The sequence below is a fragment of the Cuculus canorus genome, chromosome 6, assembly GCF_017976375.1.
Source record: "Cuculus canorus isolate bCucCan1 chromosome 6, bCucCan1.pri, whole genome shotgun sequence".
In the NCBI taxonomy this organism is placed as follows: Eukaryota; Metazoa; Chordata; class Aves; order Cuculiformes; family Cuculidae; genus Cuculus; species Cuculus canorus.
In genome coordinates this window covers 25,595,981-25,616,451 of record NC_071406.1, presented here as the reverse complement: position 1 = coordinate 25,616,451, position 20,471 = coordinate 25,595,981, and the positions used below count along the sequence as shown (strand labels likewise).

The window sequence follows — 20,471 nt, the reverse complement described above, 5'->3', positions numbered from 1 at the left end:
TGGGGGTTTCTACTTCCCACGTGCATTTTCTCAGCAAGAGTTGCAGATGCTAGGTAAGTGACAGCACATATTCCCACTGTCATTGCTGACTTTGCAGGCATGCCTGGATTGCTCATGATCCCTATGCCTCACAGGATGAGGGGCTGCAGAGTTCCAGTGGGCTGGAGAGCTCCAGCAGGACGTTTCTCTCAAGTATCAAACAAGATAATTTTTCTTTGCCCTCCCTCCCTTGAGCTGGCCAAGTGATAAGTGTCTTTTAACATTTCATTCTCCTCTTAAGGTTTCTAGACTACTAGGAAAAGAGTATCTTTCATTCTGTCTTAAAGATTTTCACAGGCAAGTGTACAGCACAGTTACTCGATATTATGATTATGTGATGCGAGTCTGACTTTTAGATACTTGGAAACAAGCCATGTTCTAAACTGGTACCAAGTGCAGACTGTTCTCTTTCTGAACCGTTGTATGCAGCTCTGCGTGCCTCTATTAGATGATAGATAACTGCAAGCTAGACTCAGCTGGGTGAAGATTGTACATTGTATTCAACACTTTTGACTGCTACTCTGCATATCTGGTGATGATGTGAATGTGATGCCTCACTGTCTGCTTTATGTCACTCACTGCCTCTCAGAACATGGCCTCTCTCCTTTCCAAGGCAAATGTATCCAAAGAAACACAATAATGTGTTCAGCTGCAGCCACAGCTTTTATTAATGCTTTGCTTGAAAAAGCATCAAAAGGCTGCAGTGAGACACGTGCTCAGTGAGCCTTGTAGGTTTTTGTTTCCACCCATTGTACTTGACCAATTCGTTAGGTAGTTGCCATTTGCAGGCAAAATTTCATGGTGCATTACCTCTACAGAACCAGTCATTCATGAAGAAGCCAGGGAATTTGCTCCTACAGGTGACAGAAATGTAAACTATATTTGAGTTCTTCTTGTTATTGACTTAGATGTTCACTCTTCCTTAGGTACTGCTTTGTCTTCTGGACCTTACCAGAGATATGTTTGTGTGTCTACCACTAAACACTCCACTAACGATTTTGTCAAAGTCTTTTGCAAGTGATCCAACAGACCAACAGACTCTTTTAAATAAGAGTTCCTTCATTGTTTCCAAAGAAGAATTTACTTTCAGGACGACCTAGTTGCTACTGCTAGTGCGTGTGTGTTGGAAAGGGATAACAGCTGCATTCCCTTCTTCACAGGGTTGCTAGGAAGGAAAACTTATTAGTATTTGGAAGTGGGCAAGATGTTATAGTCACAAAAATCACACACACACTCAAGGGATATATGAAGGACAGCTCAAACAATTTTCATCTTAGAATACTAAAGTGATATTTGGTTTTTTTTTTCCTGTGTATGGTAGCGAGACCTGAAGAGCAGTAGGAAGCAGAAAAGAAAAGAGGGAAATCCAAGAAAGTATAATGAAACCATTTGAAGACTTGTAAGAGTTTAATTTATGATAAAAACTGCTTATAAAAATGATAGCATGTCAATAGATGGGCTGCAAGGAAGTTTGGGAAGATCAGGCTAGCCCTTTGAAGGAAGTTCATCAAATACCCTGCAAACAGAAGAAATGCTAATGCAGCGAGAGAGTAATTTAGAGAAAGGTAATTACAGAATGTTTATTAAATAGCAGATCAAGTGGTAAAAAAAATAAAGCTATGCAGCCTATGGAGTACACATGCATGCTATTTTTATGCATGGAACACATGCATAAAAAAAAAAGCAAGGTTATAAAACATAGTTACTGCAGATCCTGCTGCATTGACAAGGGATGAGTTAAGGTACATCACTTACCTCTGCCTTCTGTGGAATGAAAGGATGACAGAGGAGTCCTCAGATGTCTCTATTAATTTAGACTAATTTGTGGCATTCCCCATAAAAATGAAGCTTTTAAATTCTCTCCTGGAACTGCTTATGATGGATTCAAGCTCTGTAAGCTGAAAAATGGAGGCAGTGAAATAGTTTATTTTTTAAACTTTCTCTTGTTTTAGCTGAAGAAATAGAAAGCCCAGATTAACTGTATGACTGAAAAAAAAAATCTAAATCTAATATTCCATCTAGCAACTTAAGATCATTATTTAAGGTTTTTTCTTAAAAAAATGTGAAGAGTATTGTAAAAACATATTGTGTGATTTTAAAGAATGAGTGCAAACATAGACAAATATGAAATACTAAGGATTTGCAAATACAGTAGCATTATTATTTTAGATTTATTTGATACTTACATCTGTCAAGAGTAATACCCTGATTTCTGGTCATTGGCAGAGTAAAGGATAGGAACAGACTATTGCCAAACCTAATCCATAGCCAGTGATGCCATAATATCTTCTGTAAACCTTCTATTAAAATGCTAGTGTGTTTTTAATACGACCAGTCAAAACCTTAATTTGGAAATTATTTTGCATTACCTGAATTTTACCTCAGCTTTCTAGCAACGTTGTGGTCAGCAAGGACACGGTACTGTTCTTGGGTCATACTGTTCAAGCAAATTAGTGGAATGTCTGAGAACATATCTCACAGGACTCTGCCTCAAACATTCTAATATTGAAATTTGGTAAGGTTAAATAGAACAGAAGAACCTCTGTGGATTTTAAAAAATGCAAGAAGTTCACAGTTGTACTTTATTTGATTTTTGCTTTTTCCCTGCTCCGCCAATCCCACGGCGTATAGAAGGTCCACAGTGCAGCTTTGTGTCTGACTGCAAATTTTAACCATAACTGAAAGTCTTGCCTGCTTCTTATCTCCACATTGTGAGGAAGATCACAGGAAATTATTCCAGAAAATCTTATATCCACCATATCATTAAACTGCAATTTTTGTCCTTTTCCAAACAAAGACGGTCATTATTCCCCTAGGCAAATCTATTTTCAAGTGTGAAATTTAAGGTAATTAATCAATGGGGGTCTTTTATATAGAAGCAGCTGACTGCAGAGTTCAAGAAAGGGCTGATACGTCAGAAGAACCTGGTTTGAGAAACAGAGAAAAATGGTCAAAAATAAGTTTTTCGCATCCCACAGGAAAATAACTTTGTCCTGACAAAAGGATCCTGGGCGTGTTCTTAGCCAATCTTTGCCAGATAAAGCTCTGGGAAAAGATATATTTGAGCAAATGGTTTATTTACGTGAACAGCTCTGATGCTGATAGCCTGCAGTAAATGTGTATCTAGAAAAGGGCCATAGATAGAACCGATCCTTTGCAGCTGTAACACTGACAGCAAAGTCACAGATGATCAATGCAGTGATTTGTTTTGCAGCAGTACTGCAGTTTTAAAGTGAACTCCTGACTGTGTTCATTCTCTGTGTATTATTTAGGTTCTCAGAGCACTGTTTTAGTACATACAGTTTAGTCTTTAGAATTAAATTAATCTAGAAGCTCAGATCCAAGTGTAATTTAAATTGATCCCAACACTCAATGCAACATTAGGCTCTTGACCAATGTGTGTGCCACCTTCCCACAAGCTCTTTCAGCTTGTACCTAACACAGACATATCAGTAGCAAGATCTTGAACAACGCAGAGCTCTTTCAATACTCTGACAAAGTTTTCTTGCTAAAAGAGCCGAATGCCATGTGCGTATTGGCACCTACTGTTGGTTGTCAGTCCCTGATTCATTTTTGCAACCCTTTTTGTCACCAATACTTCTGGTTCAAAATCTTGTCTGGTCTTTTGTCTTCAATGTCCTTATTTTGAATTCCGTAATTTTCTTATAATACTTTTTAAAATTTTCCTTTTTCTCATTTTACCCTATTTCGCCATGGTGAGAACTACGTCTTCTGCCTCATGAATTTCAAGAGGAGAAACTGACATCCTGAGACAGATGATAATTAATCTATGCGGTGGAAGAACCAGAAGCTGCTTGAAGCAGACCACAGAACGCTCAGTGGCTCTCCTGAGAGTCTGCCCTTTCATGACTGCTGTTGGGCGTGAGAGAAAGGAATTCTACATCAGTCAAGGGAGTGAAAGCAGTGTTCTTGAAGACTTGAAGCAATGATTACACCTTGAACACAGTGTTGCAGCCACACACGCTGTACAAAGAGCCTAAAGAAACTGTCAGGTGGAAACCCACTGCCCAGGTGAGCTTTCGGATCCTGGGATGACTATGAGGGAAATTTCAAAAGAATGTGCACCATCCAGAGCTGATCCAGGATCTGTGTCCCTGGAATCTGCAGTTAAATCCAATGAGGACACACTGAGGGGTCCCTTATTGTTTTTCCCCGTTACAGACAGGTAGATACTGATTTTCTATACGTACCTATGAGGGAAGGGAGGTTTTTTGGCGATATTGCAGCACTGGGTGTGGGGGTGTGGAAAAGTGACAGCTATCTCTGATTTGACAGCATGGGCTGCTATGCTTTTGAAATCACTTCCTTCAGGACCTTGAGCTGTGAAGAAAGTCTTCCTGTAGCAACTCCCTGTAGCATTTGTCCAGGTACTGTGTTGTGCGGGATACCTGATCCTGATGCCTAAGTGAGCCAAACGTGCAGAACACCAAGTTAACTCATCTCTCTACTACTCATGGTCCTGGACTATTTGACCCTCTCATGGGGAAGGGCATGAGAACACCTTCGTTTCTGTGATATTTTTGTGTGGAGAAGAGTTCTGGAACTGTAGAGAACCAGGTGTGAGGACACTTTGATACAGGAAACATGGGCAAAGGGGACTTAGAGGCCATCATGAGGCTGGAAGAGCATTGTCTGTCACTCCCTCAGTAATATTTCAGACAAAAGTTGGAGCCTGTGTGATAAAAATCAGAACTTTTAAACTCTTCTTTCTTCTGTCACTTCTTCCCTGAGGAAATAGCTGCAGGCTCTCATCCCTACCCTGTCCGCTTCAGCAGCAGAGAGCAGGTGGAGATGGCTTGTTTTCAGTAACCAAGACCTGTAGAGCCCCGAGCTACTCCTCAGAAGAAGGGAGAAAAAAAACGCAGTCTTCAGGATCTGGAAAAAAATCAAAAGTACTAGTTAACACACAGGAAGGGTCATATTTTCCTAAGGATGATACAATCTCACCAGCCTGCACTCAGTTTCATAAGCCCAGAGCTGCTTTGCATGGTAGACCACAGGAAAAGCCGCTCTTGTAGAAAGGAGTACCAGAAAAAACACTTTGCTTCCGTTTTTCCTCAGAAGATGTACACCAGGATAAGCATATGTTCATTCAAGACCATCTTCCCACAGGATTAAGTCTACTGCTCCCCACTATAGCGTCTTGTAGTGCACACACATTGCCATGCTTGGCAAGACGGCTTGGTCATCATGGTGTCACTTGGAAGCTGTGAAAGAGCAGTGATAAATATAAGGATTCTCAGTATCAAGTTTCTATCCACTGAATCTCTCCTATTGCACTAAACTAACTGCAACTGTGGACAATAGCATTCAGATCAAATGAAATTTGAACATACAGACCCTGAACAAGGAAGAATCCTGGTGATTGTGCAGAAACAGGAGTTTTTGCTATGGATGGCAAACAATGGTTTTAAAGCATGTATATGCATTTCAATTGTCCTTCAGTTAGTGTTGAAAGAGTGTTGGGGTGGGGTGGAGGGGTTGTATTTTTTAATTACAGGCCTTGCTTCCTGGATTTGTGTGGTACGTGAATTCTGGTGTTACATGCCATCCTTTGTAGAGTGTGAAGCATCACTTAAACTGGGAACAGTGAGGGAGTATCCTCAGATGCTGTGGTTACACCCCTATTACATTGAGTGCAGCAGTGAGTACAGATTTAGCAAATCTGTTCCAAACAAATAAGCAGAGAGGGAGGACAAAAGATTTCAATACTTCCTACTTTTTAATGTCTTCTAAGTATGTCACATAATGCAGCACTTAAGTGCAAGGGACAGGCAGGACATGGTATGTGCTTGCTGTTTGAGGTACTGTGATCTGGAAGGGGTAAATGTGTGACCGGAATATACAGAGGAATGCTCAGCAGTGTGAACCTTCCAGTAGCAGAGTTATACAAGACGGAATTATCATTTTAAAACAAAGCAAAACATTACTATTTATAACTCTGCTGATAAATTACTTTCTAAAAGGATTCTAAAGCCTCATGGCTCCTTAACACTTACAATTCTGCTCCTCTGCTGAGTTTTCATTATCTGGATAAATCCTCCCCAATATCAGATGCCTAAAGTAAGGTGGTATTAGAAATGTGGCTGTATAACACACTTCTGTACTTGTTCTAAATTTAGCTTTCTGCAATTCATGTCCATTTAAATGAACTCTTCCAAACAACTGCAACAATACAGCATTAATGTTTTGGTGTGGTTAGTATCATTACATCTATTTAATTAATCTCCTGTTAAACGAATGACTCGTAGTGTATAATAACTGGATGATTACTTTTGATAAGATTGAACAGAGATGTTTCAGTCTTAAAAGACGACCCTAAGAACTCAGTTACACTCTCTTTGAACAGTCTGTTTGATTTTTAACTCATGATTTTAATTCCCAAGTTTAGCACAGGTATCTGTATTCATGTATGAAAAATAATTAAATGGAAACAGTCTTTTAACACAGATAAATTGTAAATGTAAGTTAACACAGAAATTAGTGACATGGACCATAATTTTATTGTAGTTTCCTTACTAGTGGGAGAGTTTGCAGCTGCCTTGGGACTTAGACTTACAATCTGCATCTTTAATCTTTCTTCTCTACAGGGAGAAAGCATAGCCTGTCTCACATCTATATTTGGTGCAGAGCGCATACTTCACTCTGCTAACACACCACATCAGGAAGGAATTTCAAATGCTCCCAAGGAATTCAGCTGCTGGCTTTCCTTACATACATGGGTGAGGGAACATACTAATCCTGTGTAATAAACTGTTTTCTTTGTGGCTGCTGCTGTTGGAGCCTGCACAACGGACTAATGAACTATCTAATGTCTCTTCATTCTCCTGACAGAGTCGAATATGCTGTGCCACCGTTTTCTCTGTTGACAAGCTTGCAATTGAGCTGACTAGTGTGCATGCTACCTGTGAGCAGTTAAAACTGCTTCACTTTTGTATTCATCAGAGTACGGCTCCATAGGCTGTGCAGCAGTTGTTTTGGACAACACCCTGAGAGACAGAAATGGTGATCTTCTCTGGGGGTGCTGATGGGGTAAGTCCATTCTCCAGCTGATTCTGGGGAAACTGAATTGGTAATAGCCTCCTGGGCATTCCTTCTGTAAACTTAAGAGGACATGCTGGTCTCTTCACTTGGGATGTCAGAGAGGATGAGAGGTGATCACTTTGCACTTCACACTTGTGGGGTTTTTTTTTCTGTTTTGTTTAATCTTTTCACCTCATTCAACAGTAAAAAAAAAAAAGAGAGAGAACTCTATTTTTCCGTGCTATTTACACTTGAATGGTCATCAAGTTACTTTTTTCTTCCAGTCTTTCCTGTAGCTGTCACTTTAAGGAAGGGTATAAATCCAACTTGTGGTTTCATTAGCTGTCACAGCAAAATAAAATTAAAGTTGGAAAGAAAAATAATACCAAGTAATTAATGTGTTTGGATTTGGAGACATCTGCTCAGATGAGTTGGCTTAGAGGTACATCTGTTAAATCAGTCAAAGCTGCCAATGGATTCAGATTTATAGTGAGGACCTGTGCTCCCGTCTCCCTCTCTTTCTCTTTCTTTCCCTAAGGTGCTTTTTGTCCTCTTCCTCTGGTTTAATGTTGCATGAAATTTCTTCGAGCTTGTGTGAGTAAGGAATCTAAAAAAAATTTTTTACTTTCCACAATGTTACATTCAACGAGGAAAGGAGTTCTTTCCGAAATGTTTTAATGCATTCTCAGAACAAGATTTTTTTTTTCTGGTGCAGGGGTTCTTGAGTGGAGATCCCAACACATTAGTTTTATATGTTGCCCATCCCGAGTCACGTACTAAAATAAGAAGAAAATAGATCATATGAGCAGGTTACCACCAAGCTTGGTGGCATTTCTGTATGTTTGAAAACAACTGAGGCAATTGTGCACTCTTCAGGAATTTAACTAGCATGATGACTACTGAACAAAAATGTAAGCAGTCCCTACGTGTCAGCATTCCTCTCTGCCCTGTGTATAAGCAAGATGATTTTTAAATAAAATATGCTAGAAAGAATGGTCTTCGTTTATATAACATTTAGATCCTGAGGTTATAAATTTAAAGGCTGTAAGAGTGGAAGATGAACTGATACAACACATTGTTGTAAGCCCTAGTTAAATTCAGTGGATCTCTTCTATCATTGAATAAATAATAGGGAATTAGGTATTATTTTGACAGATGTTAGGTACAAATAGCATGTATACTTTGTGGAAATCCTCTAGGATCCAAAAAGGGATACAGGGAAGAGAATGTTTTGGGAAGAAAGAGTGGGACATGCAAAATTAATGACCGGTGGACTGAAATGTCTCAGCAGTCATTGCTTCCCACGGGTGTTTACTGTGCGGATTTTTTAAAATGTTGCTGTCCTTAGAAGCAAACAAATAGTGATTTTGCTCTTACCATTTGACTGAATTAGTGGTTTTAATCTGTTCAATGATATGTTGAACTTTGATATACTGTTGGTTTTACAGGTAGCAGTCTTGGTTTTCTTTCTCTCATGAAGACATGCTCAGTGTGATAGGGATGAACCAGGACAACTTTGCTTTTGGTCTTTTCTCTGCTTCATGTGCCTGTGCTTTTTGGGTAACTTCTTCTGTTCATGGTCTTTTCTTAGGGTGGTATAAAATGTCTTCATACGGGGATGAAGGAGCAAGAGTATAAAGGTTTTTTCTAGGATAATGTACAGGAAGAATGGGAAGATACGAGCTATAATGCTTCAATTTACTTGTATTTTTTAAGTAAAATTAATCTGTGAGCTATTAAAACAATAATCCAGACAGTATGAACCATGGTTTGTTCTTACCATTTTTTTTGCTGGCGGAAGAGTGGAGTGTCTTATGCACCTCAGGCATTCTTTCACATCTGTTTCCTAGCTCTTTACTGGGACTTCTGTGCCTTCTCTCTCTTTGGTGGCAAAAAAGTGGAGCCACTAAGGTCCCAAGCTATTTTAGGACTGCCTTTCCTTTAGCTGATGGACTCAAAGCTGACAAATAAATGTCTTCTCCCTGTGCTTCAGCCAGTGCCTACCTGAAATTAATCTTATTTACCCTGGCTGGCCTTTTCCCTCCCTCTTGCATGTATTAACAACTCTTCTTTTGGGAGCAGGAAGAGTTTCCTCCCCTCTCCGTGCACATATCCTGCCTCAGTAAGTCTGGGAGCGGAAACACTTTGCTGTCATCATGGAACCAAGGCCAGGCCAGGCCAGCTTTTAACCCTGGATGGTCCAGGGGTGGTGGGGGACAGACATCCCTGGGCTGTGGCCAGGGCTGGCATAGCTTACCCTGTTCCTTGTTCTGCCTCTGGGTTCTGGGAAGTTAGTTTGTGCCTGGCTCCCAGTTGTCCTGCCTCTGCAGCCCTGGGTAAAAGGCTGATGTCTGCAAGTGCCTCAATTTCCTTCTGTTTTTTTTTTTTTTTTTGGCAGCCTTCATAATGTGGTTCTCTGTCAGAAACACTTATTTCTAATTAAGTGTTATGAAAGCGATGGTATTATAATTTACTATTCCCATTCATACACTCTTTGACCTTTGGGAGGTGGTACCTTTGTTTCCTGCCTTCCTCCCCTGATTGCTACTGCTGCCAGGATGGATTTTATCATACTTGGCTTTGGGTTTTAGGAATGCCAAAACCTGGTTAGGATTTGTTATCCTAGAAACTTACCCAGCCAGTGAGGGTAAAGAGGAGCCTCTTCCAAGAGAAATATCTACCTCCTGCTCAGTCCTCACCCTTCTATGTGACTTCCATGGCTGCAGTCACCTCTGTATGAACCGGGGGAAACTTGCAGACTACTTGCTTTCGTATCCTCGTGCCATCATTCCTAATGAAACCTGAAAATGGTGCCTACTCAAAAGGTTAGATGGTAGAAGCCAGAAAAAAAGCAGCACCCACTGACTTGGAGAATCGTGATATCTTTGTCAATCATTCAGGTAGGGCTGTAAAAGGGAAGCAGTATTTATGTACCTTTTTCTGAGCCACACAAAACCTGCCAGTTTGAGGGATGCCTGCTTCCCTTGCTGTGTATGCCTGTTCTCCCAGGCATGAGACAAGGAAAGAAAAGACTTGTAACACTTAGAAACCAGTCAAATTGTAGGACATCACATCTTTCAGGCTGCAGGAAGTGAACTTTGTCTCTCCCAGAGGTATTTTCATATTGCACTGGCAGCTCTAAAGCTCTGAACAAAAAGCAAACTATCTCCAAGAAAGAGAGGCACTTTTGCTATGCATAACTGTCAAACCTGTGATTAATATATTTCCCTCACTGCACATAAGAAAAAGCTGCTGAAAACACACACCCTATGTTGAAAATTGAGTTTTTTCATTTAAGTCTCAAATCCTTTATACACATAGTTAGTACAGATAACACCTGACATTATTTACACTAGAGAGGCTTAATTTTTTTGTTGTTTTCGGAGATTGTTTCCTTTGTTCTTTTGTTCAGTTTCATTGTTTCTCGTGCACAGCTGGTGAATGCATGGTTCTTCTTGTCATCCCCTCTCTTGTCTTTCACACAGCAGTAGCAAGGGGAAAATATTTCTCTCTCTACTGACACAGATATTCTGCCTTTTTCTGGCTTCTAGCAGGATTCTTGTTTGTTTCAGACAGAGGAACAGATGACAGATAGGTAAGTAAACAAGACTGAGAAAGGCATGCTTGTTAAATTCAGTTTACCTGGACACAGCTGAAATGGATCATCATGCAATGCTAAAATCCTCAGCTTTTTCTCCTGGGTTTGCTCTGCAAGATCTTTTCTGATTCCTTGCTACCTTTTCTCTGCCTCTCGTATTTTCTGCTGCCTTTCTCTGACTCTTGTATTTCCCTGTCTCTATCTTTTATGCTTAGCATAAGACAAATAAATACAACAGCCATACACTTGTTATGACTCAGCAGCTGCCAAACTTACTTATGGACAACATCTTAAGTGTGGTGTTTTTCCATGATTCCCAGGTGTCAGGTCTATGAAAAATGACTCCTCATTTAACATGAGTGAAAAACATGTCTCATGTCTGGCTACCCTAGTGAGATGATGGATTGGTCCAACTTCTGCCGTGAAAAAGTACACTTAAAATGTGCTTCTGAGAGAATTAAACCTCAAGGACAAAATCTGACATAGTACCAACATCAGCTTGTAACTCCTTTTAGAGGACTAACAAGAGGTTAGGCTGTTTTATTGCAACTAGTTTTTCCGGCAGTCAGGATCTATTTGTTCTCAACCCTGCCTGCAGGGTAAAAAATCCAAAATCACTTGTCTTCCGGAATGTAGCAAGTTCTGTACTACAGAACTATCTTCTACTCAAAGTAGAGTTTCTTCAGTTTCAATTTTGAGTGTTTGTTCAGAACTTCTACACTCCAGCTTTTGTGTACCTATTAAACTTCAAATATTTTATTCTGCCATACCTATTACATGAATATCCATATAAGTCTCATGAATGTCTAAGTGATGTTTCAGTGGTAGGGGTCTGTTTGCCTCTCAGAGGCATTACAAGAAGCTTCAGAAAATTGTGATATTTGTTTCCTTATTGTTAGCTTGAGGGTTCATGGTCTTGTTTCGGTACAAAAGATGGGAAAAAAATTGTTTTTTTCATTTTCTTCCAGATCTTAGTTTCAATGCAGGTGTGTTTGTGCTGGTTTACAATTAGCAAATCTAGTTTATATAAAACTATATCTAAACATTACATGTTTTTAAACAAATCAAGCAAAAGGAGTGTTATATGTGTACTTTATTGGATGACATTGTTTCCAGAGTGACCTGCAAACCTCAACACCGGTGTCACTTTCTCAGCTGTTCTGTAGAAGAAAACCTAGCAGCTGTTGTCTTATACTCTTCGCTACTTGTGGCATACTCTGGGCTTCTGGGAATAGCATTAATATTCCAAACCAATACTGTGATTCAAGTATGTTTATCTATTTCCCTGTAGCAAATAAAAATCTTAAGTGGGTGGAGGTTAAACAATTCTTGGAGAGGTTTTCCTTATGCTTATTTAGAACAAAATGAAAACTATAGTCAACCTATACTTAAATCAAAAAAACAGCTAAGTTACTTTAATATTGGGCAGGAAAAAAAAATGCTTCTTATGAATTCACATAAAGTACTTGTCCTTCTCTGATTATTATGGTCTCTACACTTTTAAGTCTTTCTGGATTAAATATCCCCTGTCTATTTTAATTCAGCCTCTGACTTATACATATGTGCTCATTCTGCTGAAATACTTTGACTCAACAGAATATTTGTGTCGAGCAAATATATTCAGTAAGTAGTAAATGAGAAAATATCGTAATTGTAGAATGTGAAAACATAGAGTGTATAGTTGTGTGTTTTGAAACCTCAAAACGCTGTGTTTATCTGTATAGACTCAATAGTAAATTTTTTCTAGCTGTTTTAATTTGAATTTTTTTTTCCTTTGGTTAGGCAGTGTCAGGTGATGTTCATGGAAGAAGACCTTTACACATCAGATGGTGACAAAGAAGAACGCCCAGCTAACTGTTACCAAAATAGGGGTGTGTGAAATCTCTCTCAAGAATGATAAACTCCATTGAGCTGCCTATTTTTAACCTCCTGTTCTTTCCTCTGGGCAGACTAATCAGTGCTAGATGAGCTGTTTCACTGAATGAATCCAAGCAGCCCTGTTGCTTTCTGAAATGAGCAGTGGACCTTGCAAGAGCATTTCAAGTCTGCTTTAATACACGAAGTCCTATTTTGAAACATGTCAAATGAAGCCAGTTTGGAGCAGAAGCCATCCACAACAACAATCAGTTCAGTGGCCGTTCAGGCGGGGGATGCCAGTATTGTTATAGCTGTACTCAAGGTAAGGCAGCCACTGCACGCGTGTCTGTTCTTGGCCTTCTGCTACTCAGTGATTACTACTTCTTTTAAATGCTTTTTGGAAAAGAATACATAGCATATAAGGCAAGGTAGTTTAATAAGCCAATATCTAATGGAGCTTTCTTAGAAATTAACACTTGTTTGTTCACAATTTGTGTTTGTTGTGGGGTTATTTGTTTGGTTTTTTTAAAATAGAATAAATAATTTGGCCAAAACATGTAGGGTCTTAGAGGCAAGGAACTCCTCTTACTCTGTTTAAAAAGAAAGAGATAAATGAAGCATGCCATGAAAATACTTTGTTAAGCATGATGTTATCTTTAATCATAATTGAAACTCCTGAAGAGTTATTATTAAATTATACTCAGCAATTAGATAGTGTAAGAAGTAGTTTACCAATTCCATAAATGCAGATTGTGAGTCTTTTTTTTCTTTTTTTTTGTAGTATTTTCTTTGGAGGAAAAATCCCTAAACTTGATAAGAAGTCATTATTTTTGAAAGCTGTGAATGCGTTTCCATGCATTTTAGTAGAAGCCTTTGTGTGTGTATAGTTGTGCTTATAAGTACCTAAAGGCCTGTTCTGTGAGCGGGAGTCCACACCCAAAATTTAGTGTGGGGAGTAAAGCTGGGTACCTAGCTCCTGATTTCCAGCTGGAATTTATTGGCAGCCTGAGTCTTTATTCACCAGACAACTTGAAAACATGCTAGCCTGTGCCACTAGATTTTGTCTGTAATGCAGAATAAGGTGATAATGAGTTGGGCTGTCACCAAATCAGGGTGATTGTTCAGGACCTCAGTTGTGCTGGCGAGAAGATACTCTATCAGTTCTCACCCCTCCTGGGAGACTGTCTGCTGCTACAAGGGGATAATTTTATTGCAAGGAGGCTTAAGTTTAGGGTGAAGACATTTATTTTCCCTCTGGGTGCTGTGGGAATGACATCTAGCGACATCACTGCTTCATTCCTTATCACCATCCTCTCTAAGTTATGCTTCTCAGACTGTAGCAGCTCTGTAACATAGTGAAGAAAGAATTAGCTATGCTTTGGGTTGCTGTCAAACTTCTTTCTGTGTCCTCCAAGACACAATGGGAGATTACTTTTTAGATTCCTATTCCAAAGGCTATAAAGTATCCTTGCTACTAGTTGTGCAGCCTCTCTATATCGAGTATACAGGTATGTTTGATCTGTATGGTAGAAATAAGCATTGGGGTTATGGCTTTTTGCACCTGCTGTAATATATCTGTACCTTCTGCCCACAGCCCCACCCACCGAGATTTCTTAACTGTCTAAAGAATCTTCACTTGAAAGGGGACAGGAGTTTGAGAGAGCTTTTTGGCTCGTTGTGATAATCTTACTCTCCATAGGCAAAACCAAAATTGCAGTGGCTATTGGGTAAGACTAGAGTCAGGGGTTTGACAACTGATTCGAATGAAGAGAAGTTTGTATTGTGTCCTCTGTGTCTTCATTCTGCAATTGAAAATATGCCCATGGGTCCTCATATTCCCGTGACCATGGAAAATATGTTTGACCTGAGAGCCTGGAAGGAAAGCTCTTGTTTTCTGAAGGCTGTTATTCTTTACTATTTCAGTGCGGAAAATGGGTGAAGCTTCAGCTGGTTGAATCAACACCAAATTTATTAGAAATTGGCAGCAATCAAGATGAGACTAAAAAACTACTGCAGGATCATGAATTCCTCCTAGCTAAACTGAAGGTAAGATGTGCTGAAGCTACATGAAAAATACGTTTAACCATTTTAGTTCAGGTACAACAGTTGACATCGCTGCCTAACTCCAGATAGAAAAAAGTATGTTCAACCTTTGTCAGTTTAACAGATAACAGTTAGGCCTCCGTGCTGGAAAAATGTTCTATGTTAATTACTGTTTTCTAACAACAGCAGCTGTATTATCCTTCATTAAAAGGAAGGGAGGTTGGAATCCATATGTATTTTAATTTTAGAGCTTGAAATGGTTTACAAGTAGAAAATAGTGCAATTAAAAATGCCTCCACTTGGATTCCTAGGAAATGGATACAATTGTATCCACATACAATTGTATCCACATACAATTGTATATTGTGGAATTTTTCAATTAATTAATGAAACTTGTTTAACAACAGTGATTTAAGAGGTAAACTATAGTTCAGTTTTTTAATTTTATTTAATGATACCTAACTGATCAGGAAAATTTGAATATGCTTGTCATTTGTTCTAGGGAATCTTGCAGATATGTTTTCTTTGGACATACATTTGTTGTTTTAAGTGTTAAAGAAATACATATTCTTTCATAATTGATTAATTCATTTGACAGGTCTAGATGCTGCCAACACTTATGTGCACTCCTTGTTGCAGGGTCCATTAACTGAAATAAAATGTTTCTTTTGAACATGGTTAAGAATTAAACATAAATATTTTCATGTTTACAATTATAGCCCTTTCTCTTTGCGATTTGGCCCTTCAGTATTCTTGACTAATATGTTCTTATTCTGAACTAAATGAATTGTTTTTCTCTTTTGCTACATTAGAACATATCCGCAGTAACATTTTTGTTGAAAACATCAGCTTCTGTGATCTCATGCAAGTCTCCTTCCCAATATTTTCTTCATCCTTATTTAGATGACCTTCAATGGGATTATATGTTCTGGAGATAGAAATATATGTATATATTTTGATATCTCATTCTTTACAATTTCATAAAAATGTGAGCAGAATCAAAACCAGAAAAACTTCAGAGACGAAGCATCCAAGAAGTAACGTTACATTGGTTGCAATATGCATTCACATTTGTCTGCCTTTCTTTCTTCTGTTCCCCATAATACAGAAGCCCTGTCTAGAGATGACATGCTGTCTTAGTGTTTGAATCTCCTAATATTGATTCTTTCTGGATAATTTAAGGGAAAAAAAAAAGAAAAAAAAGAAAAAAGACTGTGTTGTGTGTGTGTTGCCATGCTTTTGGCTATGACTATGTTAAAATCCCCTCTAAGACAAACAGTGGCATTCTTGGTTTGCTTCCAAAGTTCTGATTTTTGTTGTGAAAGTCTGTGACAGAACAGCTATAAAACAGAAATAAATCTAGCCTATAAACTTAAGCCTAAAACCAACACTGTTATTAGTTGATCTCATGAACCTGACAATTGCTCCTAATTATTTTATTTACTTCAATTCACAGAGCGTAAATTGCAAAATAGTAATTTATATGCTAATATCCAAGGAAAACAAATTAGAAAATTACATTCTTCAAAAAAGAGATGATAAAATATTGTCATGTTTTGCATTAGATATATTTTAAATAAGTATTTCAGTTATTTCAAGTAAAAATATTTTCATAATGCTTTTTTTTCACTACAGTACATTTGTTAGAGAAGAAATTAATTGTTAACATCTTCTGAATTATTTATAATTAATTATTGAGGTGTCCAACAGTACAATTAGCAGCAGAGTTCAGCTCCAATTTCATCATAAAACAGAGCTTATTTTCCCAAATGATTTGGAAAAAAACCAAAACAAAACACAAAAAGAAAGAAAGAAGGGAAAAGGTAAGATTTAATAAATGTTTTTTCAATGTGAGTTCAGGATGCTCACCAGTTTCAGTAAATGTTTAAACAAAATTCCCACTGAAATAGTACTTGTCTCAAAATAGTTTTATGACCACTTTCCGGACTCCAAGTTAGTAACTATAGTTGTATAATTTCAGTACTACCTATAAACAAAGATTAATTTTAGCAGCATCTCAGTGAGGAGGATAGTCTACACCTCCAAACATTCCAAAGATACAATAGTCATTAAGAATCTGAAGCGGGAGCTTTGTACTATGTAAGTACGAGCTAATGTGGGAAATAATAATTAAAAAAAAAACCAACATGAAAGGAAATACAGGGAAAGAAGAAGGAAAGAAACAACTAAACAGGCTCAGGGTTTAAAGATAAAACAGGTATAATTCTTTAATTATGAAAGAAACATATGATTTAGTTAGCTGTGCATGTGAGTCTACTCGAACAGCTTGACAAGCACCAACTGCTTTTCAGGAAATAATAATGGTAGAAAGAGTTGGGAAAAAGACAAAAAAGCAGAGAGTTTTTCAAAGTTCTCTCCTTACAGAACAATCTGATACCCAGTTCTGATGAGAATATTGCTGGTATTGAAATTCTTCACTTCTAAGATCTTGATTGTACTATAGCTAATAATTTAAATCACTTTCATGTTGACATTAAATAGGGAAGATTATGAATTTTAGTTATGAATTAGATTGATTCAGGAGCTGTTGTCTGTTTAAGAAAAATATTGAATAGTAATTCAGAGGCAAAATCATATTTTATGATGACTGGATTCAGGAGGCACGAGTTAAATTTTACTGACACTCAGCTTGTAGTATGTTTTTTTGAGATGTAAATCAGTAAAAATGTTTGGGAAAAGTGAATTTATTTTTTTTTACTCATCCATCTTCTCAAAATGGAATTGTTCTGTTCCTAGGCTAACAGATGAAATGACAATTGTTTTGATAATATATTAGATTTTTGCAGTATTTCAGGAAGCATTATTGAAGAAAATTAAAATACAGAGCTGTTTTAAATGTCAGCCATTTTCAATAGATGTTAAAGAAAAAATTAGCATTAAGTTTTATTTCAAAAATTCCGTGCATGTGTTATAAAAAGTTATAAAAACTTAAAGGTTGCTACACTTGAACATTTTTCTAATTATTTTTTGTAACTTTATGCCCACGGCTTTGGAATTTCATTAAATGTGGCTCTTTTTGGTTTAATTTTAACATTTTCTTTGGTTGGTTTTGAATTCATCATACAGCAGTTAATAAAATAAAATAATTGCATGAAGCTAGAAGTTTTTGAAAGTTGTCCCAGTTTTCTGTGTGTCTTTAGGATTATATGCTTCAGAGCTAATTAGTTGTTGGGAAATATAGTATACTAGCCAGGTACAAATATTGTTTAACAACCTGTTCAGAAAAGAAATCTTCCAAAAGAAGGAAATGTACTTCTGGGCCCTATATGAAATTTACAGTGTGCATTCTTAGTAGTCAGGAAAAATATAACATTTGAAATGTCTTTTTAATATCTTGAAGATGATGTAATATAAGGAAAAATTCATGTCTAGATTTTTTTTCAAAATATAAAATAATCAGCTCTTTCAAAGGCCAGACTTTGCCAAGAAATTCCAATTGGAGTTATCTTAGATGCCACTTGGTTTTTTGCAGTGTATTCAGGACAGCTGTGAAAGTGATATGATATTTTTGAGGAAATTAACCTACCAGTGATAAGCAATCAGTGTGTGAGCTACTGAAAATATTTTACCTTTGTATTTTTTTAGACATGTCAGTATTAAGTCATGACAATTAATTCTTGTCATAGATTAATATTAATAGAATTAGTAAAAAGATTATCACAATCGCATACCCACTTGATTCCTGTTATGCTATGTTATGTTACGCTATGTTACGCTATGTTACGTTACGTTAATTACAGAGCTGGAATGTTAAGAAAATCTCATTCTGGAAAATTAACAAATGCACTACTTTTAGAGAGTTGCGCATGCAACCAGTTTATGCTTCAGTAAGAAACATAGTACTGGTTTCTCAGTGCTTTACTTCATCGACTTTTTATCTAGTGGTATTAAAATGTCTCTTAAATAATATTTATTTTTTAGACCTATTGACAGAGTTTGACAACTGTGCTCTCAACCTATTCTCTGCCTATTCAAGCCTTTGCTCTTCACAGACAGAATAAGAGCAAGTACTTGTTATTGCACTCGAACGTGCTACGTGGGAAATGACACCTTTAACTTATGGACAGAGACTATCAACTGATCACTTCTCTGTTATGTTAACTGTATTAAAAAAGGCTGTCAATATATTGACTTGGAGATGCAGTATTTGAGCTGTAAATGTATGGATACTCAAAAAGAGAAGAATGTTTTACAAAGTAACCCTTTACTTGTTTTATGAACTAACTTCTCAGTATTTTTTTCTCATGGTTCAAATATCCACCATAAGGATGAAAGAGATGTAATTTCCATAAGGCTATTACCTTTGTGTGAAAAAATGCCGAGGATCAAATTCTGTTTAGAATCAGAGCTATTTCTGATGAAGTAAATTCAGATCCTGGGTCTTCAGTATTGTAATGGGAGAGATCAGTAGGACATCACCTTTACCAGGGCACATTGGAATCTTCTGAATTTCCTCAGCAGGGACTACCAAAATGGGCTGTCTAAAGCCCAGATACAGCTAAAAGTTATCTTTAGTCCTCTTTCCTTAAAATAGCTTGTCAAAGGGCAGCATAAATTCCATCTACCAGCTGCTGGGGAATTATTGGAGGTTTTAGGAGGGTGTCTTCTCTGTTGGTTTCTTTTTTTTTAAGTGCTGGTTGTGGTCTAACACAAAACTAATTTCTTTGAACCAATGAATACATTTTCAGTAAAACTTCAGATAAAATAAATAAACTGAAGTATTAAGCAGATCATATGCAGAATAAATGTTTCAAAGTGTCAGCCTGCTTTAGCCTCTTTGGAAGTCAGAGAGGAGACCAAAAGATCTCATGCAGTATTGATTTCCTTGCACCCTAAACATCAATGTTTATGCTTTGGAATGCAAATGAACTTGTTAAATATTAGGATGTAGATGTAGGAGAGTGGATTTGCATATGCTAGTAAGCATTGTTATTTGGTCATGTTCTGCAAAATAAAAATACTACACATAAGTCTGAGAAAAGCCTGTAAGGACCGTGGAGCTGCATTTGCAAATAGTGATTTTCAGCTAACCGGTGACCAAAGTCCAAATCAAAGGTTTCTGTGAATTTTTACAGCAATTATGATGGGAAGCTCTTCTTGGGTTTTGTTTTTGTTTGATTTGTTTTGGCTTTTTTTTTTTTAAAGTAATTTTTATTCATTAATCCAATTAGCTAGAATAAACAACGTTGAATTGAAAGTACTTGAAGATACAGCAGCCCATAATGGTTGCTTAATTTCAGAGACCCACTAACTATTCTAATAAATGTCTCCAAGCATTTGTTAGAAACATGATTATATGTGCAGTCTGCTACAAGCAGTTTATAGCTATAAAAGAGATGCCCAGGCACAACCTTGCATGAACCGCCCAAATGATTCTGGCATTGTTTTAGCACTGTTTCTGAGCTTTGAGACTTTTTTGAAGATGCTGAAAGTCAGATCTACTGTGAAGTTTTGCTACCTCAAGAAAAGCAGAAAACACCAATGTGTTTTCATTGGCCAGTAGATATAAGGATATTTACTGGTTTGGGAGAAAGGGCTAGCTGTTTTTAAAGAGTTGCTTCGGCTAAGCTCTACATTAAAATACGAATGAATTGAGCATCACCAGTTTAACTGAAAGACAGGATTTTCATACAGCAAAAAGAAGAAACCAAAACCTTTAATGATAATGTAAAATCGCAAAGTAACAGAAATGAACCTTAAAAATTGTTTATTGTATTTTTATTTATTTATTTCCCCACAGCTTTACTTTTGCTTTGGCAGGTTTTAAGTATTTGTTAAAGGTGATGTACAAAGTTTAAAGCAAGGGAGTTCCTTGGCCCCAGAGCCAAGAAAGCAGGCTTTTTTTCTCTTCTTTGAATAATATATACTG

General features: G+C 37.4%; 1 protein-coding gene and 1 long non-coding RNA gene across 6 annotated transcripts in view; one reads left to right on the top strand and one right to left on the bottom strand.

Moving 5' to 3' along the window:
* Positions 1-1,464: 1,464 nt before the first annotated feature.
* Positions 1,465-10,861, bottom strand: LOC128852517 (uncharacterized). The gene is made up of 3 exons (XR_008450395.1): positions 10,726-10,861; positions 1,795-5,267; positions 1,465-1,555 (listed from the first exon to the last, which is right to left on the bottom strand). It is a non-coding gene; the product is annotated as an uncharacterized LOC128852517 (long non-coding RNA).
* The window catches only part of CCDC141 (coiled-coil domain containing 141), an 83,004-nt gene continuing 69,281 nt past the window's right edge, over positions 6,749-20,471 (top strand). For 2 of the 5 annotated variants that reach the window (XR_008450394.1, XM_054070087.1), the window contains exons 1-3: positions 6,749-7,092; positions 12,464-12,860; positions 14,462-14,584. Coding sequence is in view for 4 of the 5 variants with exons in the window: in XM_054070087.1 (XP_053926062.1) it covers positions 12,759-12,860; positions 14,462-14,584 (225 nt within the window). In the remaining variant the exon portion in view is untranslated. The remainder of the gene's footprint in view (positions 7,093-12,463; positions 12,861-14,461; positions 14,585-20,471) is intronic. The other 3 variants (XM_054070086.1, XM_054070085.1, XM_054070088.1) reach the window with 3 other exon arrangements.